Source organism: Salminus brasiliensis, chromosome 11, assembly GCF_030463535.1.
Source record: "Salminus brasiliensis chromosome 11, fSalBra1.hap2, whole genome shotgun sequence".
Taxonomy (NCBI): domain Eukaryota; kingdom Metazoa; phylum Chordata; class Actinopteri; order Characiformes; family Bryconidae; genus Salminus; species Salminus brasiliensis.
This window is the reverse complement of record NC_132888.1, coordinates 14,521,720-14,546,427: the sequence shown is the minus strand read 5'-3', so window position 1 is coordinate 14,546,427 and position 24,708 is coordinate 14,521,720. Positions and strand designations below refer to the sequence as shown.

At 40.4% G+C, this 24,708-nt stretch overlaps 1 protein-coding gene across 2 annotated transcripts; it reads left to right on the top strand.

Annotated features, from left to right (window-relative positions):
* The first annotated feature begins 1,963 nt into the window (after positions 1 to 1,963).
* Positions 1,964 to 24,318, top strand: slc6a4a (solute carrier family 6 member 4a). Of its 2 annotated transcripts, none has more exons than XM_072691883.1 (14): positions 1,964 to 2,582; positions 10,425 to 11,010; positions 11,894 to 12,028; positions 13,582 to 13,804; positions 14,555 to 14,693; positions 14,822 to 14,956; positions 15,055 to 15,158; positions 15,349 to 15,476; positions 16,265 to 16,377; positions 16,848 to 16,979; positions 18,007 to 18,106; positions 18,202 to 18,302; positions 19,423 to 19,590; positions 22,588 to 24,318. In XM_072691883.1, exons 2-14 carry the CDS (start codon positions 10,644 to 10,646, stop codon positions 22,666 to 22,668), a joined length of 1,926 nt encoding a protein of 641 aa, XP_072547984.1. In that variant the 5' UTR covers positions 1,964 to 2,582; positions 10,425 to 10,643; the 3' UTR covers positions 22,669 to 24,318. The 2 variants fall into 2 exon arrangements, with proteins under 2 accessions (XP_072547984.1, XP_072547983.1); XM_072691882.1 differs by lacking the exon at positions 1,964 to 2,582 and adding an exon at positions 8,021 to 8,079.
* Positions 24,319 to 24,708: the final 390 nt, after the last annotated feature.

Sequence of the window (24,708 nt, the reverse complement as noted above, 5' to 3'; positions counted from 1 at the left end):
TCTGCCTCAGTGGTTTGGGGAAGTAACCTTTTCCAGCCTGAAGAGGTTTTTAGACATCTCCAGGTTTCAATAGTGAAGACACATGGTTTTGGTCTTGAAACATGGGAGAGCCCATTAATGTAGTTAGTCTGATCACATTTCAGGTCAAATTTACTTGCATACAAAAAACTAAAGGGTTCACAAACTGACCTCACTGCTAAAACATTACTTACATGTTTATCAAATGTTGATCAAATACTGTGTATTTACACAGAGCAGCATATAACAGAAAGTCTTAACAAGTAGCTTGGTTGTCAGAAATTATATCAATACTTGTGCTGGTTTGGGCTTCCTTCCATGACCCTCTTGGTGTTCCAAGTGTGGTTAAAGTTGTCTTTATTCATACTTCAAAAATAAGCATTGTTACTGCTAGTACATATTGATAATATTGATTACAAAATGTTAAAGGAAATGTGTTTTTTCCCAAAAAAAAGCTAGAAAACTACTGAGAGAAACGTCTTTAGTTCATTCGGCATCTAATCAGTATAGGAATTGTTTTTCAGGCTCTGTTCCTCTGCTTTTTTCACAAAACCATAGACGCTGTCAGTAACAAAACAATTTAACATAAAAATAATTTGATATTTAGTAACTATGACTAAAATGTAGTATAAATGAGATGTATTTCTTCACTAATATATTTGCGTAGAAGCCACACCTGGAAAGTACAACATGACTGAGTACATGTAAGTAAATGTTTTAAAATCGAGGGGATGCCACCTGCTGAAAGTTTGACTAAAAAGGATTCATCAAGGATTCTTTAGGGAGCTCAAAGAACCCTTTGAATGTTTCACAAGTTCTTTGCCTGGTTTACGTGTTGGTCGTGTTGGTGGAAAAGTTATGTAGATTGTGTAGAAAAAGAAAAAGTATCCCTTATTGTTACGGGTCCAAGAACCTGTTTTATTTTAAGGTGAATGGCCACTGCTGGGAGCAATTCTGGCTGTATATTTCTCTAGAATGGAGCATCTCTCTGATATTTGTCACTGTCCTGCAAAAACCTTGTGCATCTGTTTTTTATTTGTTTATTTTGACAGTCTGAATCGGGCAGTTGTTCTTTACATGTCTCAATTTCATGATGAATGGACCAATAGAAATGCTCCAAAATTGAATAACTTGGAATGAAATCTTTTTACATTGATTACCAATGAAAGTTCGAAAATTCTTCTGTAAAGCTGTTTTTTTTTTTTGGAGATGCAAGGTTTTCCCCGTGACAGTGACGATTTACATTAATTGAATTATCCAGAAGTTCAGACAATTCATTGAAATTTCCCTTCAGTGTTGCTGTGCCTTACATAACCTTGGAGCGAAACATAAAAAAGGTTGCTCATGAAAAAGCTTTTCATTGGCAGTTCAGCATGGTACTTCATGGGTCAAGTGCATGTGAACAGAAAAACATCAATATTGGGTTTAATATTCCCCCTCTAATATGAAATGACATGATCAGGCTGTTTTGCATGGATGTGAAATTCCTGTTTTGCAGTGTGGTGGAAGACGGGCTGTTTCTCACTGGGTTTGATGGGGAACACTGCTGTGAGAGGTAGCAGGGCCCCATGCAGCCAGGCGGAGAAGTGAAGGGGATTTAAAGGCTTTTGAAGAACTGCTGTTTTGTTGGCAGCACCTTGAAGTCCTCATCCCAACAGAGGCCTTCCTCATTCTGTACAGTGCTCTGCTGATTACTAAATCAAAAGTAGACTTCTGCCATTAGGAGCAGCTCATCGAGGTCGCTCCAGCTTCTCTCTCCAGCTTTCCGGCTTTTTCAGTCCAAGCACTTAAATTAAAGAAATTAGGCGAAAGCACAATTGATGTCACTCAGATTCGAGTGTCTTGTTCCCGTCTCCAAATCTGCTCTGCTTTAATGAACTGTTCACCTATTTTAGACTTGCTTGTACGTTCCTCCCCCTCACTCACTCCCTCCCTCTGCTCCATTCTCCCAGCTTGTTGGGGATTAACCTACTAGCTGAGGCAGATTGGAATGACTTGGAGCTCTCCACATGGTGTGTTTGTGTGTGTGTGATTGTGTGTATGTGTCTGTAGGTGTTTTTTTGTTTGAAGAGTGTCCTAGTATGGGACTATCTGCTAGAGAAAGCTGTCCTAAGTAAGTATGTGTGTTTGTGTGAAGGAAAAGTGTTGTGTATTAGTCTTTTGAGACTTGGCAGAAGGTTGTAGCATCTAGTAAGTCTGGCTCTGACATCACCCACCACACACAAACACACACACATACTAACACACAAGGATGTGGTAATCAGCCTGCCAGCCTTTTGCATACGTCTGAGAGGCAATGTTTGATCAGTCGTCAGACAGGCTAGAAAACCTCCATGGATTTAGAGCCAATGGAACTTTGTCTCAGCTGACATTCTTGGTGCCTCACGGAGTGTGTGTGTGTAAGTGTCATCATGGAAAGAGCAAGGGAAGTTAAGAATGACCCCTAAGTGAGTTGATGCGCCTGTCCTGTGCGGGATCCTCTCCATCGCGGCCTTGAAAGGATGCTGAAAAGGGCATGAAGTGCTTTTACTTTGGACTCCAGAAGTGAACTCTTGACTTCCCAGGTAGGACCGCCATATCAACAACTCTGTGATTTGAAGCATCAGATGCTTGTATTAGAGCTTGTATTAGAGTTTTGCCAGATATCAGGTCCCTCTAACTGGTAGAAAATAATCTGAGTGTACATCTTGTTTTTTTATTAGAACCCCACAAATCTATCCAGCTGTATAAAGGGTCCAAAAAATGACAACAAATTGTGATGATTTCCAACCTCCTCTGGTCAAAATCAGTTTCATTGTGTATGCTGATATGTATGATCACATGTATGCTACATGCTATTATTTATTACTACAGCACACCACTAATCCCTTTCTTAACAGAGTTAAAGTGCCGGAAATGTCACCATAATGTACAAAACAACGCTTCTCACCAAGATAAGCCCGGGCTTAGAGCTGACACAGCAGGAAGTAAAGATTAAAAAAAATGGAGGTTAAAACAGGGTTAAGAAGTGAGCTGAGGGAGAAGAAAGGAAGAAAAAGCAATGGAACTGTTAAACCTCATGTAAAACAACAGGAGCTGCCGCTGACAGTAATGCAAGAGATTAACTCACCTCTCCCTCTCTCTTTTTTCCAGTCTGGCAGCCCTCAGGTCTCCTCTCCTCCATCTTTCCTTCTCTCTTTCCTTCCATTCTTCCATCCCTTGTTCCATTGATCTGTACCCCCTGCCCCTCTGGACAGACGTCGGAAAACTCACCCACATGTCATAAAGGTCAGAGATTAGTGACCATGCCAAATACGCTCGCAGGCTGGGGCGAGGCCATATTCATTAGCATGTCAATGACATTAGATTATGTGTTCTCACCCCTATTACTTCACCTTCTAGACCAGGTTCCTGTGTGTCTTGGAAATTGAGTTAACACTGTGATATGTTACATGTGGGAATGGCATTAGCACAGCAAGGAAAGGTTACTGTTTTTTTTGTTTTTTTTTTTTGTGCAGCAGAGCTCTCTTAAAGGAGAGAGTGGTCAGTCTGACCTACACTAGATGTGACAAAGTAATGTAATGTACACTATGGGCCAGTTTTTAAGCCTAGACGATTGCATTAGTGAATCACCAATTGGCGCTGCTAGACTAGGCTAATTTCCCTTTGGGGCTTAATAAAGTCTTATCTTCTTTTTCCTTATCTTAATCCATGTCTGGGAAAACAGCCTGATATATCCAAAAATCTGACACTTGATACATCTCCTCCAACATTTCTTCTGAAGTCAGAGGTATTAATTGGTAACTGCCAAGAAGTGTTCTTTAGAGCGATAGAAGAACAATAGAAGAACCACTATCAGTTCCCTGAGAGGTTTGCAGTACATGTCTTTTTGAGAACATAAGTGACATGTGAATCTATGAAGAACAATTGCAAAAGTTTGAGGAACCTCCATTAACGTAAAGGTTTTTTTGAAGAGTCTAGAATTATAAACCTTCAGAATCCTTTATTTTTAGGACCATGATAAAAATGATTTCAAGATTGTTAGCGATCTCCATCAGTCCATATGATTCATCCCCTGTATACAGTCGCAGTGTGGAGCTAAGTCCTGTAATGCTCCAGACCCACAGGGGAGTTTCTTAAGCTTTCAGGAGAGTGAGGGGTGTTCACTTCCCCACTGATAAAAGTTATTTTTCTACGTCTAGTACAAATCTCACAGTTTGTTTTTTTTTGGGGGGGGGAAGTTCTTTGTTTTTGTTGGAATACAGATAATGCAGTGTTGCATAAGGGCATACCTATCTTTTCTGAGTTTTCTGACTTTTTTGTCTTCATATCTCTAGTAATTTCTTTCACATGAAATGTTTTTGTTAGGCTTAGTGTTTCTGGGAAAAGGCCTTATCGGGGTGTATAAGAGACATTAACCAGTCAATGAAAGCATGCTGAACTCTGCTTAATTTTTGGATCCTGCACAATCAATAATAACAATATATAAAACAATATATAAAGTATGTCTCTCTCTCTATATATATCTATATATATATATATATATATATATATATATATATATATATATATATATATATATATATATATACATATTGTTTTATATATTGTTATTATTTATAAATATAAAGATTTGGATCTCAGAAATTGTGACTTTGAAATTTCATCGACAGCTACAGAATAAAAACAATACGCTTTTGGTCCCCAAGTAACAAGTAGAATTTTTTTTATAAAAATAAAAGATCCAGTGTGGATATATCCAAGCAGTTATTTTTCTTGCTCTCAACGCACCTGGTCCAAATAACCAAATTATTTAACAAGCCTTCTCTAAACTGAGAAATATGCAGGGCATTGCAAATATATGCATGACAGGGGCTATTCTACGACCAGGCTTGAACACATGTGAGCTGTAGTTTATATAACATTTTAACAAGCGGTCTATTAAATGTATATAACATCATAGCACACATGGCACTAGGTGGCAGTAGCATAAGAGCAAGGTTTTGAGTGATTGAGTATCTAACCTCATAATGAGCAAGATTGTAACAAACAAGGCGTCTATAGCATCATAAAGAAGACGCTGAGTGTATAGAAAAGTATAACAAATGACATAGAGTGTCTAATAACATCATAACCAACAAGGCGCTGAGTGCCTATAGCATGATGATGAGCAAGACACAGTGTCTACCATTGTAACGAACAAGGTGCTAAATGTCTTACATCATTACAAGGCTCTAAATGTCTAAAAAAAAAGGTGAAATGCAATATGTTACGTGTCTGACATCGTAACAAATTACGTACAAACTCCTTATAAATTAGGAGTGGAGAGTTTTAGCATCGTAACCAGCTTCAGGTGTCTACATCATGATGAGCAAGGTGGCACATGTCTAACATCATAAAGCTCTAAATATATAACATAAGCAGGGCACTAAGCACTTTAGTTGTTATCCTACAGACACTTAAGTGTGTAATGCCTTGGCAAACAAGGCGCTGAGTCTTTAACATACTAATAAACAAGGCACTCGGCATCTAACAACGAACATTACACAATGTCTGAAGCATGATAAACAAGACACTAAATGTTTAACATTGAATCAAACAAGGCATTAGTGTTTAACATAAGTGAGGCAGTGAATGAGTGCATATAATATTGTAATGAACAAGGAGTGTCCTTGTTTATTACACGATAAAGGGCAAGGAACAGAGTGGAACTGCTCTAACTGTTTTAGCCCTTTAATTGAATCTAATATTAATGCACTTGGTCACTGTTTTGGTTCCAGATGTAATGTTAATTGCAGATTTATTCGTGCTACCTTGTTGAGCTTGGACTGCGAGTGCATGCTGTGGCTGCGTTTAAATATATTTTAAACTCTGTCACATGTACATCTGCTCCCAAAAGTTTAAATCCAGCGTGTTATTTTGTTAGTAAATATTCTTTCAGCACATGTTTGAGACTTGTGCCTCCATCTAACCGCTGGACCTGTCATTGTCAAAGTCTTTGCTGTATGCAGCCGCAAATTATGTCAGATTTTAAGAGGCAAAGTAAAACACACACAAAATGGCCTTTATGAGTTGTTGGAAAGATGAATTGAGTCAAATATGTAAGCCACACTTCTTACATTTTTGTGTGATTCTCCCATGTTTTGCATAGCTCTCGCTCAAATGCTTTTACGTACGTGAGGAGAGACTAAATGCATCTTGCATTTTTCCATGCACATGGCCCAACTGTTTGTTGCAGTTTGTGCGTCATGTTCGTACACGACGTGGGTAAAGTGGAGCTGATTTGCTCCTGAACAGACACACAACTCAAAAGTCAAACAGGCCCTCAATGTCTTTGATGTCATGATGTTTTGTGTGTACAATCCTATTACGAGCGAAACAGCTGAGTGTCAAGAGCAAAGTGCTTGTCTAAAGCAACACGCTAAGTGTCCATATTGTCAAAATGAGCAACACGCTAAGTGTCCATATTGTCATAATGAGCAACATGCTAAGTTTTCATATTGTCATAATGAGCAAAATGATAAGAGTCTATTATGTCATCACGAGCAAGAGTAAGATGGTAAGTGTTAATGTCATAATGAGCAACATGCTAAGTGTCCATGTAAATATGAGCAACACACTAGCCGTCCATAACCTCATAATCAGCAACACGCTAACTGTCCATAACATCATAATCAGCAACACGCTCACGCTAACTGTCCATAACATCATAATCAGCAACATAAGTATCCATAACCTCATAATCAGCAACACAATAAGCTCAATGTCTGTAGTGTCTATAGTGTCATAATGATCATCCCACTTTATGTATAGCGTCATCATGAGCAAGACAATCATCAGTGTCTTTAACATCATAAGGTATACACAACATGTGTCTGTCATAATAAGCAAGACACTCATCTGTGACCAGTACTTCGATTGTTACATTTTGACTTGTGTGCTGATTTTCCATGACATTATCACCAGAAACACATCGACTGTCTACATCGCAACAAGCAACATGCTGAACGTCTTTAATGTCATAATGCCATAAAAAGGACACTGCTGAGTGTTTGCTATGTCATAACGAGCAAGACACTAAACGTCTATAACATCATAACCAGCAACAAGCTGACTGTTGCTGGTTCAGTAAAAGTCCATATCATAATACACCCTGACTGTCTACCATCATAATGACCAACTGACTGAAAGTCTATAACCTCATAATTTGCAACACCCTGACTGTCTACCATCATAATGACCAACTGACTGGAAGTCTATAACCTCATAATTTGCAACACCCTGACTGTCTACCATCATAATGACCAACTGACTGAAAGTCTATAACCTCATAATTTGCAACACCCTGACTGTCTACCATCATAATGAATAACTGACTGGAAGTCTATAACCTCATAATTTGCAACACCCTGACTTTTACTGTCTTTTTTTTTTTTTTACATTTCTACACAAATATCCATTTTTTAATATGACATTTTAATATGAAAAAGCATACTATTGACTTCTTGACAACAAAAGCTGCCTAATTTATATTTGTATTATATCAAAAAGGCCTTTTTAACTAGTCTACTTTTAGTTACAGAAAATTACATGGGACATTTTAATGCACTGGTTCTGAAAAGTTCATATGTATTTATGTATGTATGAAAGTACCTTAGATGGTTTTTTAAGTGATGCTTTAGAAGAACCACATTTTTAATAGAGGTATATGAGTGTAAAGAACCTTTTAACTAGGGAACCTTTACATCAAGTCGATTCAGGCCTGTGTTGCTGGGGTGGTACGGAGGAAGTAAAGTCCATAGTACATCACCTGGGCTCACAATGATGCGTTTACACAGAAGGGCTGGAACCAGGCAGCAGACTGAGGGCTCAGTAAGACAGGCAAAGGGAATGAGACTGTGTATATAGGGAGAAAAAGAGAGAGTAAGAGTAAGAGAGAGATAGATAGAGAGAGAGAGAGAGAGAGAGAGAGAGAGAGGGAGAGGGCAGGGGTGTAGGGAGGTGTGTCCTACAGTCTGGCTCTCAGGGACTGTGAGCAGGAGCCCAGCACAGACCCCCACAAACCTGCTCAACTGCTGCACGGTAGGGCTGCACTGCGCATGGTGTGTGTGTGTGTGTATGGACAAGGCTTGGCAATATTGTGAGACAGGCTTTGATTTGTGTGTGTGTACTTGCGTGTGTCTGTGTGTGTTTATGTGGGACAAATCTCTGTGCATTGACACTGTTTGCAGATGGGCGTGTTTTGTGGTAACTTCTGCGCGACTGTGGAGCGTGTTGGGTGTTTCTGAAGTGATGTAGTTTTGAAAGCTGTGGAGTTGTGCACTTCAGCTCTGTATGCATTATAATGTACACAAAAGTGTCTGTGATTATATCTTGTCATTAACGTGATCTTTAGGAGATCAGCATCTTCTCGTCCTGTACAAGTGTGTCAAAATTAATGCAGTGAGCGGCTCACGGTGAGACTGCAAGAAGATCCACACGACATGCTGCTGTTCTTTGTAGTTTATGGATTTTCTTGCACAAAGTCAATTTCAAAATAAGTGAGAAATTAATTTCTTAACACCAGTTTATAAACATTTTTGAGAATTAGATGGAAATCTTTAAGAAAATGGAAATTAAATTTTTATCAGACTTAGAAAGTTGTTCATTTCAGTATTTCATAAGTTTAGATTAATGTTTGTATTTTCTGATATAAAACAAAACTCTCAACCCCTAAAGCGCACCTGAAACCTCTTCACATCAGCAAAACTAGTTTTTCACATTAGTTACACTCTTAAAAAACAGCCTGCCTTGAGTCCACTGACCCTCAACCAGCAAACCTGACCGACTGATGGTCAGGACATTCAATCCTGACAAACAGTATAAATGCTACCCGCTCTGGACATTGTCGGGATGTTTTCTGCTCCAGAATCAAGACTCAGTAACATCTCTCCTAAATGCCAAAATAGTGTTTCCATCAGGCTGATAAACACATCCATAAATTGGTTCTCAGGGGTAAATTATATTGGTGTTCAGGGAAGACCAGCGTTATTTTCTAGCAGTAAGAGGAGGAAAAAAAGTACCTTACCGTCTCATTTCTTAAGTTTGTGTTGCTTCAGTGTCATAGCGCTCTTATCCAGATGTGCTGAACCCCACGGGAACATATGTGAAGACGGGCTCACTTCAAAGTGAGATATTTTAATAAGTTTAATTACCGTTGGGCGTTTGCAATAGCCCAGCTTTGTCTCTTTGTAACAGCGCGGAACGCTTTCCACCTTCACCGTATCAAATATTACCATAAAAAAGAATTAATTGGAATTTAGCTAGAAGTGTTTTTGGTAGAGCAAAATTAATCATTAGGAATATGTCATAAAGATTTAAGGGCAAAAGGAACATTTGGAAGACAAAAACCTTCTTCCACTGGACTCCTATAAAAATGAGCACATAGCCTAACCTCGATTGCAAATGCCTCTGACGTTTTAAGAGGGGGTGAAATGTTGTGTTGTTAGGTATTGATAATAGACTTGTGCTTATTTTCTCTAATTGCCTTTTCCCCAAAGGGACGGCACAGAGAAGGTGAAAAATCAGGAAACAATTGCACTGCCTTTTCCAAACCCTAATTAACAGCATACAGTCTGCATGCTTCGCTGCTAAGTTCTAGCTTTGGAAAAAGCCTGTCAGCTACACCTCATTCTTTTAATCACTTTTAATCACTTTATTAGAATTTACTTAATAAAACATTATTAGGTTAAAAATGAACGGTAACCTTTTCATGTGTTGTTAAATTAAAACATGAATTAGTACATTTCTCTTTTTTCATAGAGTGCTTACAGACCTCTTTTTGTTCTATGTTAATGTAAGTTCTTGACTATTATAAATAGATAAACATTATTTCTTATTTTTTCAGCAACCTTTTTAACTTTGTTTATTTGGCTTGAAATGATTCAAGGCAGTTTTTCTTTTTCTTATTTCTATTATCTTACTCTCTTAAATTTTCTAACAGTTCTTTTACTTTTTCTCACATTCTTAAATCTTGCTGGATCTTGTTTTTTCTCTGGGACAAGGGTGTGTGACTTCAAGCAGATCTGATGCGTTTCACGTCAAAATTCTGTCTGAAGCCAAACACTAAGAAACCCAATGTCTTGCATTGTAATTTCAGCAACAACAACAATGTCAAGGAAGAATAAAATAAATAAATGTGTTGGCAGCTCCCCCAGGCACAATTTTGCTGAGGCCTGTGCGGATCATGCTCGGTCGTTTTACAGTTTTTAACCCCATGTTGTAGGGGTCTCTTGCAACCAGCATGGTTCTTGTTAGGTCTAATTCATTTGGACTCTTGGCAGTAAACCTTGCGTAATCAGCCGAGTGCGTGTTCCATGTGAACATAAAATCTGCATGTAAACGTCCTGCGGTGTCACCTAAAATGTTTTCTTTTTTTTGTCCTGCAGCTGGACTCAGGCTATTGTCCTACGTCAGCTTGTTGAAGTGGGGTAGAAGAGCTCCAGCTCCAGCACAGTCTCCTGATCCTTAACCAGGAAACATCCCCTCCAGTCGCAGCCCCTTCTTCTCCTGAGTCTGGCTCACCACATGGGCGCCATATCAGTGACTGCCGGAGGACCTCCATCTCAGCCAGTGTCTTACCCCTAACCCTCGCCTTCTTCTTCGTCATGGAGATGAACCAGCTGGTGACAATGAACCGGGAAGACCACAATGACAAGAACAAAGCAGAAGGGTCGCAGGAGAACGGACGGCTGGTGGCCGAGAAGGGTCCGAAGGTGAGCTCTGGGACAGGACAGGTGTCTAACGGTTACCCCAGCACGTCCCCTCAGAGTCCCAGGGAGGGCAGTGGAGCAGGAGGGGACAGGCCCGGCGCCCCTGGGGCCTTCCGGACACTGGTAGTCCAGCAGACCAGCCTGGACCCACCCCGTGAGACCTGGAGCAAGAAAATGGACTTTCTACTCTCGGTCATTGGTTACGCAGTGGATCTGGGTAATGTGTGGCGATTCCCATACATCTGCTACCAGAACGGAGGAGGTGAGATCAAAGGGAAAAGCGTAAGGAGTTCTGACAAATTTAGACGTGAAGTAGCGATTGGTTTGAAGCCGAGAGCTGCGGACAGAACTTGAGCACATGTAACTGTTTCACATATGACACTCAGATCCCCAGTTGACAGAAAAAGTAAAGAAAAGACAAAGCACAAAGACTTCAATTTCTCCAACAACTTGTCAGAAAGATTTGTTTTTCTTCTCTGATACATGATCAATTGGATTCTCTGTGCTTAGATAGAACAAACAGACAGTGTGTTTGTACAGGGAACTCCGCTCCACTCTCTCTGCTTTGTACTCGACTGTTCTCCTCCTCACACCAAACAGGCTTTAGCCTCCTTCCTTTTGAATTTGAAATAATAAAATCTTTGTAATTTCCTGTTCCACCATGCAAACCGGGGGTATGGAGGAGGGGGCTCAGTGAGAGATAGAGCAGCTCGGGACATCCTTGCTACTAGCGGCACTATTAATTGTGTCTTTCATGAGAGGAACTTCAATCTCTTTCTTATTGTTTAATAACGTGGCTCACAGCTACTCAATCAACCTGCTATCTTTGCACTCATGTCAAAAAGCATACAAATAAAGCTCTAATCAAAGACTGGGGATGGGCTTGTCTGAACCGGTGCTGCTTTCCCACCCATCCCTCTTTGCTTTGGCACTGTGAGATGTACCTACATGTGTATATGTGCATTAGCGTATTTTTGCACTCAACCATAAAACCAATGCTTTTTGTTTTGTTCTTTTAATAAAAAAGGAAGACATGTTCATTCCAATGATGTGATAAAGGTGTAAGGGTTGGGGGGGGGGGGGGGTCTCTTGGTTAAAACCCACCTGCATGCCCTCTCACGTGTGCCCTGTTTCGTTCCTCATAGGGGCATTCCTGCTTCCCTACCTGTTGATGGCTGTTTTTGGGGGGGTGCCGCTGTTCTACATGGAGCTGGCACTGGGCCAGTTCCACCGCAGCGGTTGCATCTCCATCTGGAAGCACATCTGTCCCATCTTCAAGGGTAAGAGTGACTGCAGGACATACTTCTAAGGGGGTTCAGTCTAAAATGCATGAAGGAGTAGTTTGACAGAAATGTAAAGTACACAGTTTTCTCAGCTTAATCCCGTTATAGTTGATTGGCCAGTGCATGCTTGCTATGCAAACATTTTTGTGTTGAGTTTTGAGCTGGGAATACAAGACTAATGTAGCTAATAAGTAATAAAAACCTAATAGACGGAATAACTAAAAGTCATGGTTTGGTTTACACCGCAGTTTGGACCTTAAGGTTCAGAATGGCAGTTACGTACAACCACCCCTAAAAGGCATAAGACTATCCTATTTTTTTTTATTATTATTTTAATTAGACAGTCATGCAAGTTTGTTTGTTTCACCTAGTTCTAAATGTTCCCCCCACCCTGCTGTGTGTTTAACGTAAGCATGTTCATACCCTACAGCAGTCCAACAACGCTGACACGATGCCTCATTTAATCCACCATGATTTCATGAGATAAAATAAAATGTAAAAAGGGCAGAATGTCACTGAACTACATGTTTATTTTTCATTCCTTTTACTAAGAACAGATATGTGAACCATTCTCACTATGAGCGGCAGGAAGGGAGAGAGGGGTAGAAAAGGAGGAGGGGGCGGAGGAGAGGCAACAAAACTCATAACCATCATTACAACTGTGATATTAAAACCTACCACAATTTCCACTATTCCATGCAAAGCCAAACTTTCCTTGCTAACAGCTTAAGGTTTCTGGGTAGAACCCGTGCTTGTGAAATTTGTTTCTGCATTACTCTCATCAGTTTCCGTCTACCATGTGGCAGCTTTGTCTGTGGCTTACCACGTACTGTGTATTCATGATACAACTGTGTGCACCAAACCGTAATGTCCATACTATGATAAATTGCAATGAATATGCATACCATTACACCCTTACTGTCAACAGGAGCAAATTTAGTCCTTTTGTAATTTTGTTGTTTTTATTTTATAGATAACAGTGTTCAGGCACCGAGCATGTCTTGGCAGATTGAGTATTTTTGGGTTAAGGGAAAAACTGTGTACATTTGATTTTTTTTTGTTTCTTTGTGGCTTAAAGTCTTCATATAATTCATATGTATTACTAGTTTTCTTATAATTATTCGAAGAATCAAGCAATTTTTTTTTTCTTTTGAAGGCAGAAAGGCAGGCGAGGAATCGACAGGTCACAGCGGGCCAATGTGCACTGGACAGAAGGGGATGGGCATGGCAAGATAGATAATGTCCTCTCTCTCACATTCTCTGATTGACCCCTGTCCCAAAAACGTCTGTCCAGTGCCTACATGCCCCTTTGTTGATAGCCGTTGTGAGCTGTTTGGCCCTCTGTTATGGAAATTGTCACATTTCCTTCTCAAAATGCCAGCTGCTAAGGAACTTGGTTTGATTGACAAAATTCCACTTGGTCCTTAAATGCCATCAGGTATCTCTCTCTGAAGTAGAAGGATGCTTGAAACAGAGTGAGGCATTTGCAAGAAGATGAGACACTTCTTTCTATTCTCATTTCTTTTCTCTTTTTGCTGTATCTTTGTCAGGCATAGGCTTTGCCATCTGCATTATTGCACTGTACATCGCCTTCTACTACAACACCATCATGGCCTGGGCTCTCTACTACCTCCTGTCCTCCTTCCACTCTACGCTGCCCTGGACCACATGCAACAATGCCTGGAACACGCCCAACTGCACCCACTACCTGTCCACCGACTTGAACGTCTCCTGGACCAATGCCTCCATCTCACCTGCCGAGGAGTTCTATACGTAAGTGCATGTAAGTGCCAGGAGCCTAGAATTGGAGGCCAGAGAGTAAAGTAAGGAGGATTAGGGCAGTACTTCTCAGTCCTGCTCCTAGAGTTCCCTCGCCATTCACGTTTTAGACTTTTCCCAACTCAGGAAAGGGTTGCTAACTAGCTGAGTAATTAGATGAGGTGTAATAGGACACCAGGAAAACAGGGGGCTGCACACAAAATATGCAGGACAGGGGGAAATCCAGAACCAGGCTTGAAAACCATGCTAATAACAGCAGAAGGTTTCATAGGGGTCATAGAGAGGTAGAGAAATGGAGGAGACAGTCTGAGAAGTCCGCGTTTGACCATCACCAAGCCACTTGTATAAAAGGGGCTGTCTGCTGATCTCTTTATCTCGTGAGATGAAGCATGAACAGCTATTTTTTTAATTCACATCTGCTGCTTCAGGGGAGATTTGCTGAGGTTTAGGCTTGTTTAAACGAGAGAGCCAAAGAGCCCTTCTTGCTCTGTCTGCCGCTGGAATTTCCTGTTTTCCATATAAATCTGTTTCTTTTTGTCTGTGTGCGTCGCCGTGTGAGTTTAACCCCTCTCCCATCACCCCTTCGCTCAGCATTTCAATTCACCCTCAGCTTCCAGGTTCCTTGACTCTTCTGATGTGGCACAATGGTGCCCTTTTGTTCCTTCGGCAGTGTAGAACAGCTCTTCCACTGTCCTTATTGCCCTACACTCATCTCTCCTCTCACTTCTTCTCCCCCTTTCCTAGACGGCAGGTGTTACAGGTGCACCTGTCCCCAGGTCTTCATCAGCTGGGCGCGGTTAGCTGGCAGCTGGCCCTCTGTCTGCTCTTCATCTTCACTGTCGTTTACTTCAGCATCTGGAAAGGAGTTAAGACCTCTGGCAAGGTGAGAAGATAGAGAGAGCAGTTGACTGGAGGGGACAGCTAGAGCAGGGAAAAGACAAAAAATGTACAGGACCAGTGACTCTACACTCCACACTGAGCACTTTCCTCACTTTTACTTTTCCCTGGTAGGTAGTATGGGTGACTGCTACATTCCCATACTTGGTATTGCTGATCCTGCTGGTGCGAGGGGCCACCTTGCCTGGAGCATGGAGAGGGGTGGTCTTCTATCTGCAGCCTGACTGGGATAAGCTCCTGAGCACCACAGTGAGGGAGAAAACACTGAATTGTTAGCTGTTAGCTATATTTACCTGACCCATATACATTATATCACTCTGTTTGTCTTTGTCTTATTTCTATGTTAGGTCTGGATTGATGCAGCAGCCCAGATCTTCTTCTCTTTAGGCCCAGGCTTCGGTGTGCTTCTGGCCTTTGCCAGCTACAATCCCTTTCACAACAACTGCTACAAGTATATGGCCTTTACCATTACAATTTTTCAAAAATGCCACCATTCCATTGTTTTTGTTAATTATTATTAAAAAATATTATTAATCTAATTCTATTACTTTATCATTTTTCTAAATCCATTATATTGGTTGGTGATATTTGGTTTCTTTGTTGTCGCACACTCTGCATCTTCCTCTTTGTGGCTGTTGCAGAGACGCATTGGTGACGAGCTCAGTGAACTGTCTGACCAGCTTTGTCTCAGGCTTTGTGATCTTTACTGTGCTGGGCTACATGGCTGAGATGCGGCAGCAGGGGGTGGAGACCGTAGCGAAGGATGCTGGTGAGAATTATGACATCACCGTTGCAAGAAACAGTACTGTTGTACCAAACTGTAGCGTTATTGTTGTAGAACCAATAGAAGCAGGACCATTTCTGTTGGTCATTTGTTCACACAGTGTAAAGGCCAACTAGCAATTTTAAACAGAATTACATTGGTACTTCAAGGGCAGCAGTCATACATCTACATGACACTCCCCTAGACCTACATAAACATGACGTCTTTCAACAAGCATCAGTTGCCTTTGTCAATGTTTGTGTCAGTTTAACTGTGTCAGAATATGTCTTGACAACTGATGCTTGTTGGAATAAGCCTTTATGAATGATACTTTTACATTTTCTTTTTTTTTACAAATTTCCAGCTCGTGTCCATGCATACCAAACAGGCCAATAGAAAAGGTCCAAATTTATTAACATTACATTTAAAGAGTATTTTTTTCCCATTAAGTTACTTTTTGAATAAATGAGGTTCCGGTTTATATGAAAAGTGATGATCTTGGCTATTAAACGTTACACCAAATACTTTGCTCACTTTTTTATATTTACCACTGTGTAACTGTGTCATGATACAAGAATGGATGTCTGCTTTTGTGTGACTGTGTTTGTTTGGAATAATTCTGGAAAGGATTCCTATATAATCAGACAAAGGGAATTTTGAGCTGTATTTTGTGCAAAATACTTCTGATTATTAAAATAGACTGATTCTAATTTTGATTAGGAAAGCTACACTAAAGTTTTATCATTCCTTTTAATTCTTGTGACGTTTCTTATTGACCCACTCTTGCGTTATAGGCCCCAGTCTACTGTTCATCATCTACGCTGAGGCCATTGCTAACATGCCTGCTGCCACCTTCTTCGCTATTATCTTCTTCCTAATGATCATCATGCTGGGATTGGACAGTACGGTCAGTCTCTCTTTCTCTTTTACTCCCCCACCCTAGCTAATGAACCCAGCTCTTCTTACCCAGCTTAATAAAAGTGTGTGGTTCACTGAGCAGGTTTACTCTTAGAGTTTAGCTTATCAACTAAGAGCACAGTGGGTGGTATTTTGAGCCAGAGCCCCTTTGTTTGCGTCCGTTGCTGCTATTTTGCTGTTAGTCATTCAGCCGTCAGAGGTGCGAACCTCGTAGATGCCTCTTTCATATAGCATTCTATTCAGCCACTCAGACCGTTCCTATTGTAAACAGCCGGAACGACAGCATGTGCTTATCACGACGTGCTAATGAGATTACAGGTAGGTCTGGTTTTTGTTCCAGAACGTACTGAGCTGTCTCTGTGTATGTAAAGGTTATATTTAAGCTCAACGCAGTCCATGCCTGTATTGTGTAATTGGCTTCATCCCACTTTGTCAACTTTTTTCAATCTCGGCCTGCAGTTCGCAGGGCTGGAAGGAGTGATCACTGCCATGTTGGACGAGTTCCCTCACCTGCTGGCCCGGAGAAGGGAGTGGTTTGTGCTGGGTCTGGTGTGTGTCTGTTACCTGGGAGCTCTGTCCACACTCACCTATGTGAGTCCACTCTCAGTTCATCTGCTGCCACTAAATTGACGCATTATGTTCATGTCTTATGTTCAAGATCATTTAAAAGCATGACAGATATCAAAAATGTTGCCATCACAGAGGGGAATCCAACACCATATTTGGTCAGCATTTAAAGAGAAAACTAATTTGACTCTCTTTTTATTAAAGAGTGTGATGTAGCATTTAAACATTTGTTAAAGTTTCTGATTATTTTACTTCCTGGTTCCATGCAGTTTAATTATGGAAAGTAATCTGCAAAAAGGACCTATTGTACATTTATTGCTTTTGTGATGTCAGACAGACCAAAGTACTTACATAAATCTGCCCATTCAGCCTACAGCAGGTTAGCCCCACCTGTTTATAACTAGCTATAAAAAGTGTTTCAGCCCAGACTGGTTTGGATTAGACCTTAACGGGACAGTCATTTAGAATAGAGCTCATTTACATATATCAGTCTTAAAAGCACAGTAACAAAACTGTTGACTGTTGGTATATGAAGCCATAAATAGAGGGATGCGCCGATATGTGGAATTGTGTTCCAATGACATTTATGAAATGTAGAAATTGAGACTAGATCTGCCTGGCAATTAGCATTACAGAAAACTCAAACATGCCATTTCTGTAGGGTTACAAATGCAGTAAAATGAATAAAATACAGATATTGTAGTGCAGAAGTCTAGTGCCACCTAAACATTATGCTCAATCAGAGCACAATAAACTCATCATCAAATATTAGCTTGAACTATAAGTCAAATCTGGACACCTATGTGTTTCCAGTATCTGCTGATACTGTTAGGATTCCAGTATAAACATGCATCCCTAGCAGATATAATAAGCAGACCTGAAAATAAAATTCAATCAAAATGTGGGATGGGCTCTTAAAAGCTGAGCATGGGGCAAAACAAACAAACTGTATGGTGCACTTTATATTTTTTACTGCAGTTTAACAATTTCAAACATCATTTCAAGTTGCAGTGTGTACACCTCTGCTGATACTGATGTGATGTTGGTGTAGGGAGGAGCGTTCGTGGTAAAGCTGTTTGAGGAGTATGCAACAGGCCCCGCTGTCATCACTGTAGTCTTCCTGGAGGTCATTGCTGTATCATGGTTTTATGGTAAGTCCTTAAGCACCAGCTGAGTTCTCTAGCATCTAGCAGTTCTCTAGTATTTTGTGTGGTCTTATTCTGTCTGTGTGTGTGTGCGTGTCCAGGAACGAAGCGTTTCTGCAATGATGTGCAGTTGATGCTTGGCTTCTCCCCTGGCCTGTTCTGGAGGGTGTGCTGGGTGGCCATCTGCCCCTGCTTCCTATTGGTCAGTCTCTCCATCTTATCAAAAAGAGAAACAGCCTAAATACTCCTGTTACCAACCGACCTGGTTCTTTACACACTACTACATGGTTGGATATGATTAAAAGACATTTAGAAGAAATGAAAGAAAGTATCGTGCACAGGGACTGTGGTGGAACAGGGGGGCAGTTTCCTGGACATGGATTAAAACCTAGGTTTGGACTAAACTGCATTCCTAGTAGTGAATCAACTTTGGAAACTCTTATAAATCCAGGCTTAGGCTTAACTCAGTGTGAGAAACTGGCCTTCTGCACTCTTAAAAATAAAGCAGCTAAAGTTGTTCTTTGGACCAGTACTATTAAAGAACAACCTTTAGTTCTCTAAAGAACCTTTCAAGTGATGATTCTTTAAAGTCAAAGGAACCTAAATCCATTTTTTTTTATTTAGTTTAATGTTGCGAATCTGTCATCTGTTTGTTCTTCTGTCCACTCAGACTTTTGTGTTTAGTTGTGTACAGGTTTGGGGGTCTAGCAGGAATGTCAGTCAAGCATGTTCATTAGAAAATTGGGACCACGCCCACACCGTTTTCAGATTTCAGCTCAATCAGCAGCATTCTTTTTTTTATGATATTTGCCGGGAGTTTAATATAACAACCTATTTTAGCAATATGCAAACATTTTTAATATGACACTTGGGTTACCTGGGACTGTAACTGAATCATTTATAGTAGATACTAAATCATTTACAGAAGATAATTAACAATTTATAGTAGATACTGAATCATTTATAGCATTTGAAAAATAATTTATAATACTTTTAAAATCATTAAAAGTACTTACTGAATGATATGTCTTCAAATCTTGCTCAAAACAACTAGGCTTTAAAGAGATGAGTACCGGGAGAGAAATTTGCATTATTGTCAGAGATGGGTCAGATGCAGCCCATTTTGAAAAACGTCAATGAAAGATTCTGTAGAAACCAAATGTGGTGTTAATTGTCACTGGCCCAAATAAGCTTTTCTGCACCTATGTTTTTTAAGATGAGAGGGATGCTAGATCTTTACCCAGACAAACTGAATAACTGATTGCCCAATAGTATTCAAATGTTGGTTGCAGCTGTACTCTGTATATTTTATTTGTTGGTAGTTCATTATTGGCAGTTTCCTGGCCTTCCCACCTGAGGTGAAGCTGTTTGACTACGTGTACCCTTTCTGGACCACTGTTCTGGGCTACTGCATTGGGGTGTCCTCTTTTATCTGCGTGCCTTCCTACATGGTCTACCACCTGCTCACCACCAAAGGGACCTTCAAACAGGTGAGCCAGAGCCAGAGCCAGAAACAGCAGTGTCTAATCCCATCTGTCACAGTACGCAAGCAGTGCACATGAGACAAATAAGAGGCCCAGGTAAATTAGATAAACTCGCTCAGCACTGACACTCTTGTGGCTTTGGTCACGTTATCAGCTCAGCCTGCAGGAGATGCAAAGACAGGCGTCAGTCTGGTCCAGATGCCGCCATCGTCCTGCTTCTTGTCTGGCTGGCTTTGATGGAGCTGTCAGCTAGGCACAGGCGGCCGTATGTTTGCATCTGCATTAAACACACAATGGTGCTGAGAGCTCGTGTCAGCTGGGTTGTGTGTTCTGTGTTAGAGCTGTTTACCAGGCGGTGAGGACAGACACTCTCAGTGTGGAGCGAGGTCAGCGAGTAGCAGCCTAACCGATGCGGCTCTATGAAGATGCAAGCTAACGTGCTGGGCTCCTCGATACTAGTCAGTGTACGCTAGTGGTCCACACAATGTTTCTACAATAGGTGCAACTTCAGTCTTGTTCTTGTCTGGCTGAAGAAAGGCATTTTATCAGTAAATGATGTCGTATTAACCTATGATCTATTAGTTTTATCCAACATCACATTTTAGTATTTACAAGGGTCTGCCATGAGTGTGTGTCAGGGGTTTTTAGACATAATCCTAAAACATATATTGTTTCTTTCAGTCTATATTGCAAAATTATTTTTCATCTGACCCCCAGTTTCTTCGTCGTGGCTGTTACTTTTACTCCTCTAAAGTAGATTCTTTCAGCAGGCCTCGTAGCAGTCATTCTGCTAGGAGAATTGACATAGACTCAGAAATTATATTTAATATAATGTAATGATACTATTATAATCATGCCTGGCTCCGAATGGCTCAGCGCTCTAATGTGCTACCACTATGGGACAAGGGTTGCTAGTTCCAATCCCTGGAGTCCAAGCGAGCACAATTGGCTCTTTGGCTGGCACAGGCGTCAGTTTACTGGTGTTGCAGGACCCGAGCGTGTCTTCTGCCTGGCTATGCCGCATCGTGGCAGTTCAAAAAGAGGTGATGAATGGCTTTGTGTGTATCAGAGAAAACATGTGTCCTTACCCTCCTAGTGTCAGGAGCATTGCTAGTGCTAGGGGGAGCTACGTGGGTTCATTGGCAGCACCAATTTGAAAGAAAAAAACGAAAAAATTATTAAAAAAATATCAGTTGGAAATTGCATCTTCTAGCTGCTGTAAAACAACATCTAATTAGCAACTAAGTGTTAAAGTCTACTATCTATGCTAAAGTTTAGGGTTTAGAAAAAAAAGTTTAGTGCACCACATCAACCCATGTATGCTGGGCCAAGCTTTTAGTGACCTTAGATTCCTATGGATGACTCCAAAATCACAAAGAGTGAGTTTTAAAATAAGGTTGGCTTAGTTGCTAAGTGACCCTTCCTTGGCTAAAGGTAGCTTACTTTGGCTTTGGCTGAAAACTGTATTCAAAGTATAAAAAGTTTGTTGACCAATGCAGCTCAGTGGAGAGTGCTGTTTTAGTTTTATTGCACAGAAGGAAAGGTGACTCAGATCGTACAGAATGCTCTCATAACGATTTACCAGACTGAGAAAATACAATGCAGTTGTACGCAGAAAAGAAATGGAGTTTTTGGAGATTCCTCTGATTCTCATAATTAGTGTGTGCTCCTGGCATTCCAGCTTCAGTGCAGCTAAGCTTGAGGTCACTGGGAGGAAAGGGTCAGAGTAGCTACTCTGAAGCAACGTCCGAGGATTGCAAAATATTTCTTGGTAAATTTTAGAATTCTTATTAAATTGATAAGATGCCTATCTGACTCTAATAGCTGCAGTTTGCAGCGTCTGTACTAGATAACTGTTTGGCTTGGGATAAATCCTGTATTACTTTTTACATTTTAGTTTTTGACTGAATATGTGATGTACAACGGCACAGGACAGCAGTTTACATAAAGAGGCTCATATTCTGAATTCGAATACACATTACTTTTTTATCTGACTATTTTCAAACCTTTTTTTTTTTTTAGGGTTAGATATACACACTGCATGAAATGGAGAGTAACACAGTGATTACACACTACATACTACATGTTGTTACATACTACATCAAACTCTTATTTTAAATAAGGAAAGAAGATTTACGTGATGTGGGGCCTTTCAGCTAAATGTCAACTCCTAATTCTATACACTACTGTATACTATAGACTGCCCGTTACACAAAAAACTTTTCCAAAAAAATTTCCGTTCTTCTTCGCTTGATGGCATAATTGAGTCCTTGACTGAGTTCTTGTCCTTTTATACTGACTTCCGTTAAGTAGTTAAGAAGATTTTTTCCTTCTCCTGTAAAATTGCCATTTTTGAGACATGAACTAATTTGTACAGTGTGAATGGTACGATGGTCAGTTGTCATCTTGTAGCACGTAGCAACACCTAAAACACAATAATAAATAACATATCATACATCACCTTCACGATCAGGTAACAGTCACTTCTTACACTTGCTGAATGTATTTGTTGCTTCCAAACAAATTCAAATCAATGTAAAATAAAAAATTGCCCATAACTATGGGCTATATCTGGACTAGTACTACCCATTAGTGACTGCATCACTCATCATCTGTCACACACCACTAAAGTACAAGTTTGACACATTTACCTTTTACTTTTCTATGTTTAGGAGAAAGGGCGCCATATCGAGGGAAAAGTTAGGACAATTCTAAAGGCCTGTGACTGACAGGGTCCCTATAAAATGTATTAATTGAGTATTTTAGCAGGGTTGTTAACAGTTGTGGGGCTCAGTGTAATATCTTTTTATGGGGTCTTAAATTCCTGGCAGCGCCCCTGCTTTGTAGTGTTTAAATAGGGATACTTATTTACTATTACTCAAGTACAGTTTTAGGTCAATACTTCTTTCCGTACCCACGTGTTCAAGTGCACAAGTGCAGTATCAAATACTACAATTCAATATTTCAACAAATGAGTGTGTGCTTACTGTTTCCACCCCTCAGCGCCTGTTGAAGAGCATCACCCCAGAGCCGCCGGGCTGCGGAGGCCCTCACAGGGATGTCATCATCACTAACGCAGTGTGACCGGTGTTGGGGACCTCTCGCCCTCTGCTGGACATGTAGCACAACCACAGAAGTTGGGACACCCCCCTCCACCCTAAAATACTCATACCCCTCTTCACCTGCCAAAGGAGTCTCCACCTGTACGGCAGCTGGGCTGGGCTGGGCCTTCGCTTACAGCAACCCGGCTGCTTTATTTCTGACCGTTCCTAAATGTGGCAGTGTTCGTTGTTCATGTGAGTTCATACCTGCCCATAAGCATATGGAGCTTACCTTTGAGATTTCTCAGTTTGGAGTCTGTTAGTACAAAAAAACACCCTTTCGGGATCAAATGACGCATAGTTTGCAACATTATTTGACATTGATTACAAAACAAAATACATCACATATAGTCCAGTATAGAATTGTGTTTAGACTGCATTTCAGGCGACCAATTACCCCAGAACACGTAAACATTTCACCACGACTGATGTTTTCGTTTAATATTGGAAGTTAGGTCAAAAAGATCTAACATATACATGTTTATGAAGCCAAAAATGGTTTGATATCACATTTATTGCTGTTGCAGGAATATCCAAATACACCTTCACAGCTGCTTATGGTTTGGGTTTGGAATTCCTCAGAGAGAGAGAGTGAGAGAGAGTAATGGAGAGAAAGTAAAGGGAGAGAGAGACTGCATTTTTCTAATTAAGAGTAAGCTTTGGGAGAAAGCCTAACAGAAAAGTTGTGCCTGATGTGGTTTGGTTTATTGCACAGGTGTGAGTGTGTGTGTGTGTGCGCATTTGTATTTGTGTGTGTGTGTTCATCTGTTCAGCAGGCACCTCTGTGGAATGGTCATTATAGGGAGTGTCACTGCTGAGCTTTTGGAAGCCTGAGCTCACTCTTATCAGACTGTAACTGAGACGGCGTGGACCATGTAATGTTACTGTTATCAGCACTCTGTACCTGTATGACATTTATTTTGGAGCTTTTGTTCTGTAATGCGTCTGTTCGTCCGTCTGTCTGTTTGTCTCAGTTCTAAAACTAGACACCAAGTGTTTCTCAGCCTCCCTGCTTTATATTTTATATCATCTGTGAATGACAAAGGTAGCAAAAAGCAAACGCTTGTCCAACGTTCCCTCTCAAGACATTTATTTTTTTCATGAAAAAAAGCAAACAAGCAACTAACTCTAACTGACTGAAAGTACAAGTATGTACATATCTGTTTTGTGAGTGTGTTCGCTGTTGGTGTGTTCCAGTCCTGTGACGACCTGTCGACTTCTTTGAGTGGGAATATACAGGAGTGTGAGTGTTTGTATGTGTTTTCTGAAGTGTGTGAGTGTGTATGTGTATGTGAGCTATAAGTCGAGGTAGAGAAGCCCAAAGCCATGGATAGTTCTGTAAGTGTGTATGTGGGTGTGAGTATGTGTGTGTGTGTGTGTGTGTGTGTGTGTGCATGCAGACATGAATGTATACTGTGATGTGGTGTGTGCCTCGAACTAGTCTTCTCTCCAGAATTTACGCTTCTATCAAAATAACAAAAATCTCCTATTGTACTTTATAAAGCCTATCTATGATGTATGTATGTCAATAAGACTGTTATAAGAAACCATATAGAATAAGGATATATAAATATATATATAAATATATATATATGAATTATTAGAGAAATAAAATGAAAAATATATGTATTAATACTTGCTGTGTCTCGTTTATTATTCTTTAAAATGAAAAGTGGCAAATGAGGGGTGGGGCTTCTGCTCAAATGGCCAAGTAGCTTTTAATTATACATCATTAGAAACTGTAGGGGTTGTGACTGCTGAGGTTTATTTTATTGGGGATGGAACTTCTGTAAAAGTTCAATATATATATCTGTGAAATAACTGATTATCTGATCTCTGCACAATTATTTTAAATATATTTAAAGGAGCATTAGTCACAATTCATGAAGGACCGCCTCTAGCTATTAGGTATGTGAACACAACAACACTGGAAGGATTTAACCATTTGGGTTCGCCTTTCATTCCTAACATTGAACAGCTCGTCTTTAAGCCCCCTATTTCAGAGAGATGTGTCATTAGACCA

Coding starts and splice junctions, on each gene's coding strand:
- slc6a4a (XM_072691883.1), top strand. CDS start 10,644: ATGGAGATGAACCAGCTGGTGACAATGAACCGGGAAGACCACAATGAC. Junction 14,694..14,821: donor GAGTTAAGACCTCTGGCAAG/GTGAGAAGATAG, acceptor TTTCCCTGGTAG/GTAGTATGGGTGACTGCTAC. Junction 15,477..16,264: donor GACCGTAGCGAAGGATGCTG/GTGAGAATTATG, acceptor CTTGCGTTATAG/GCCCCAGTCTACTGTTCATC.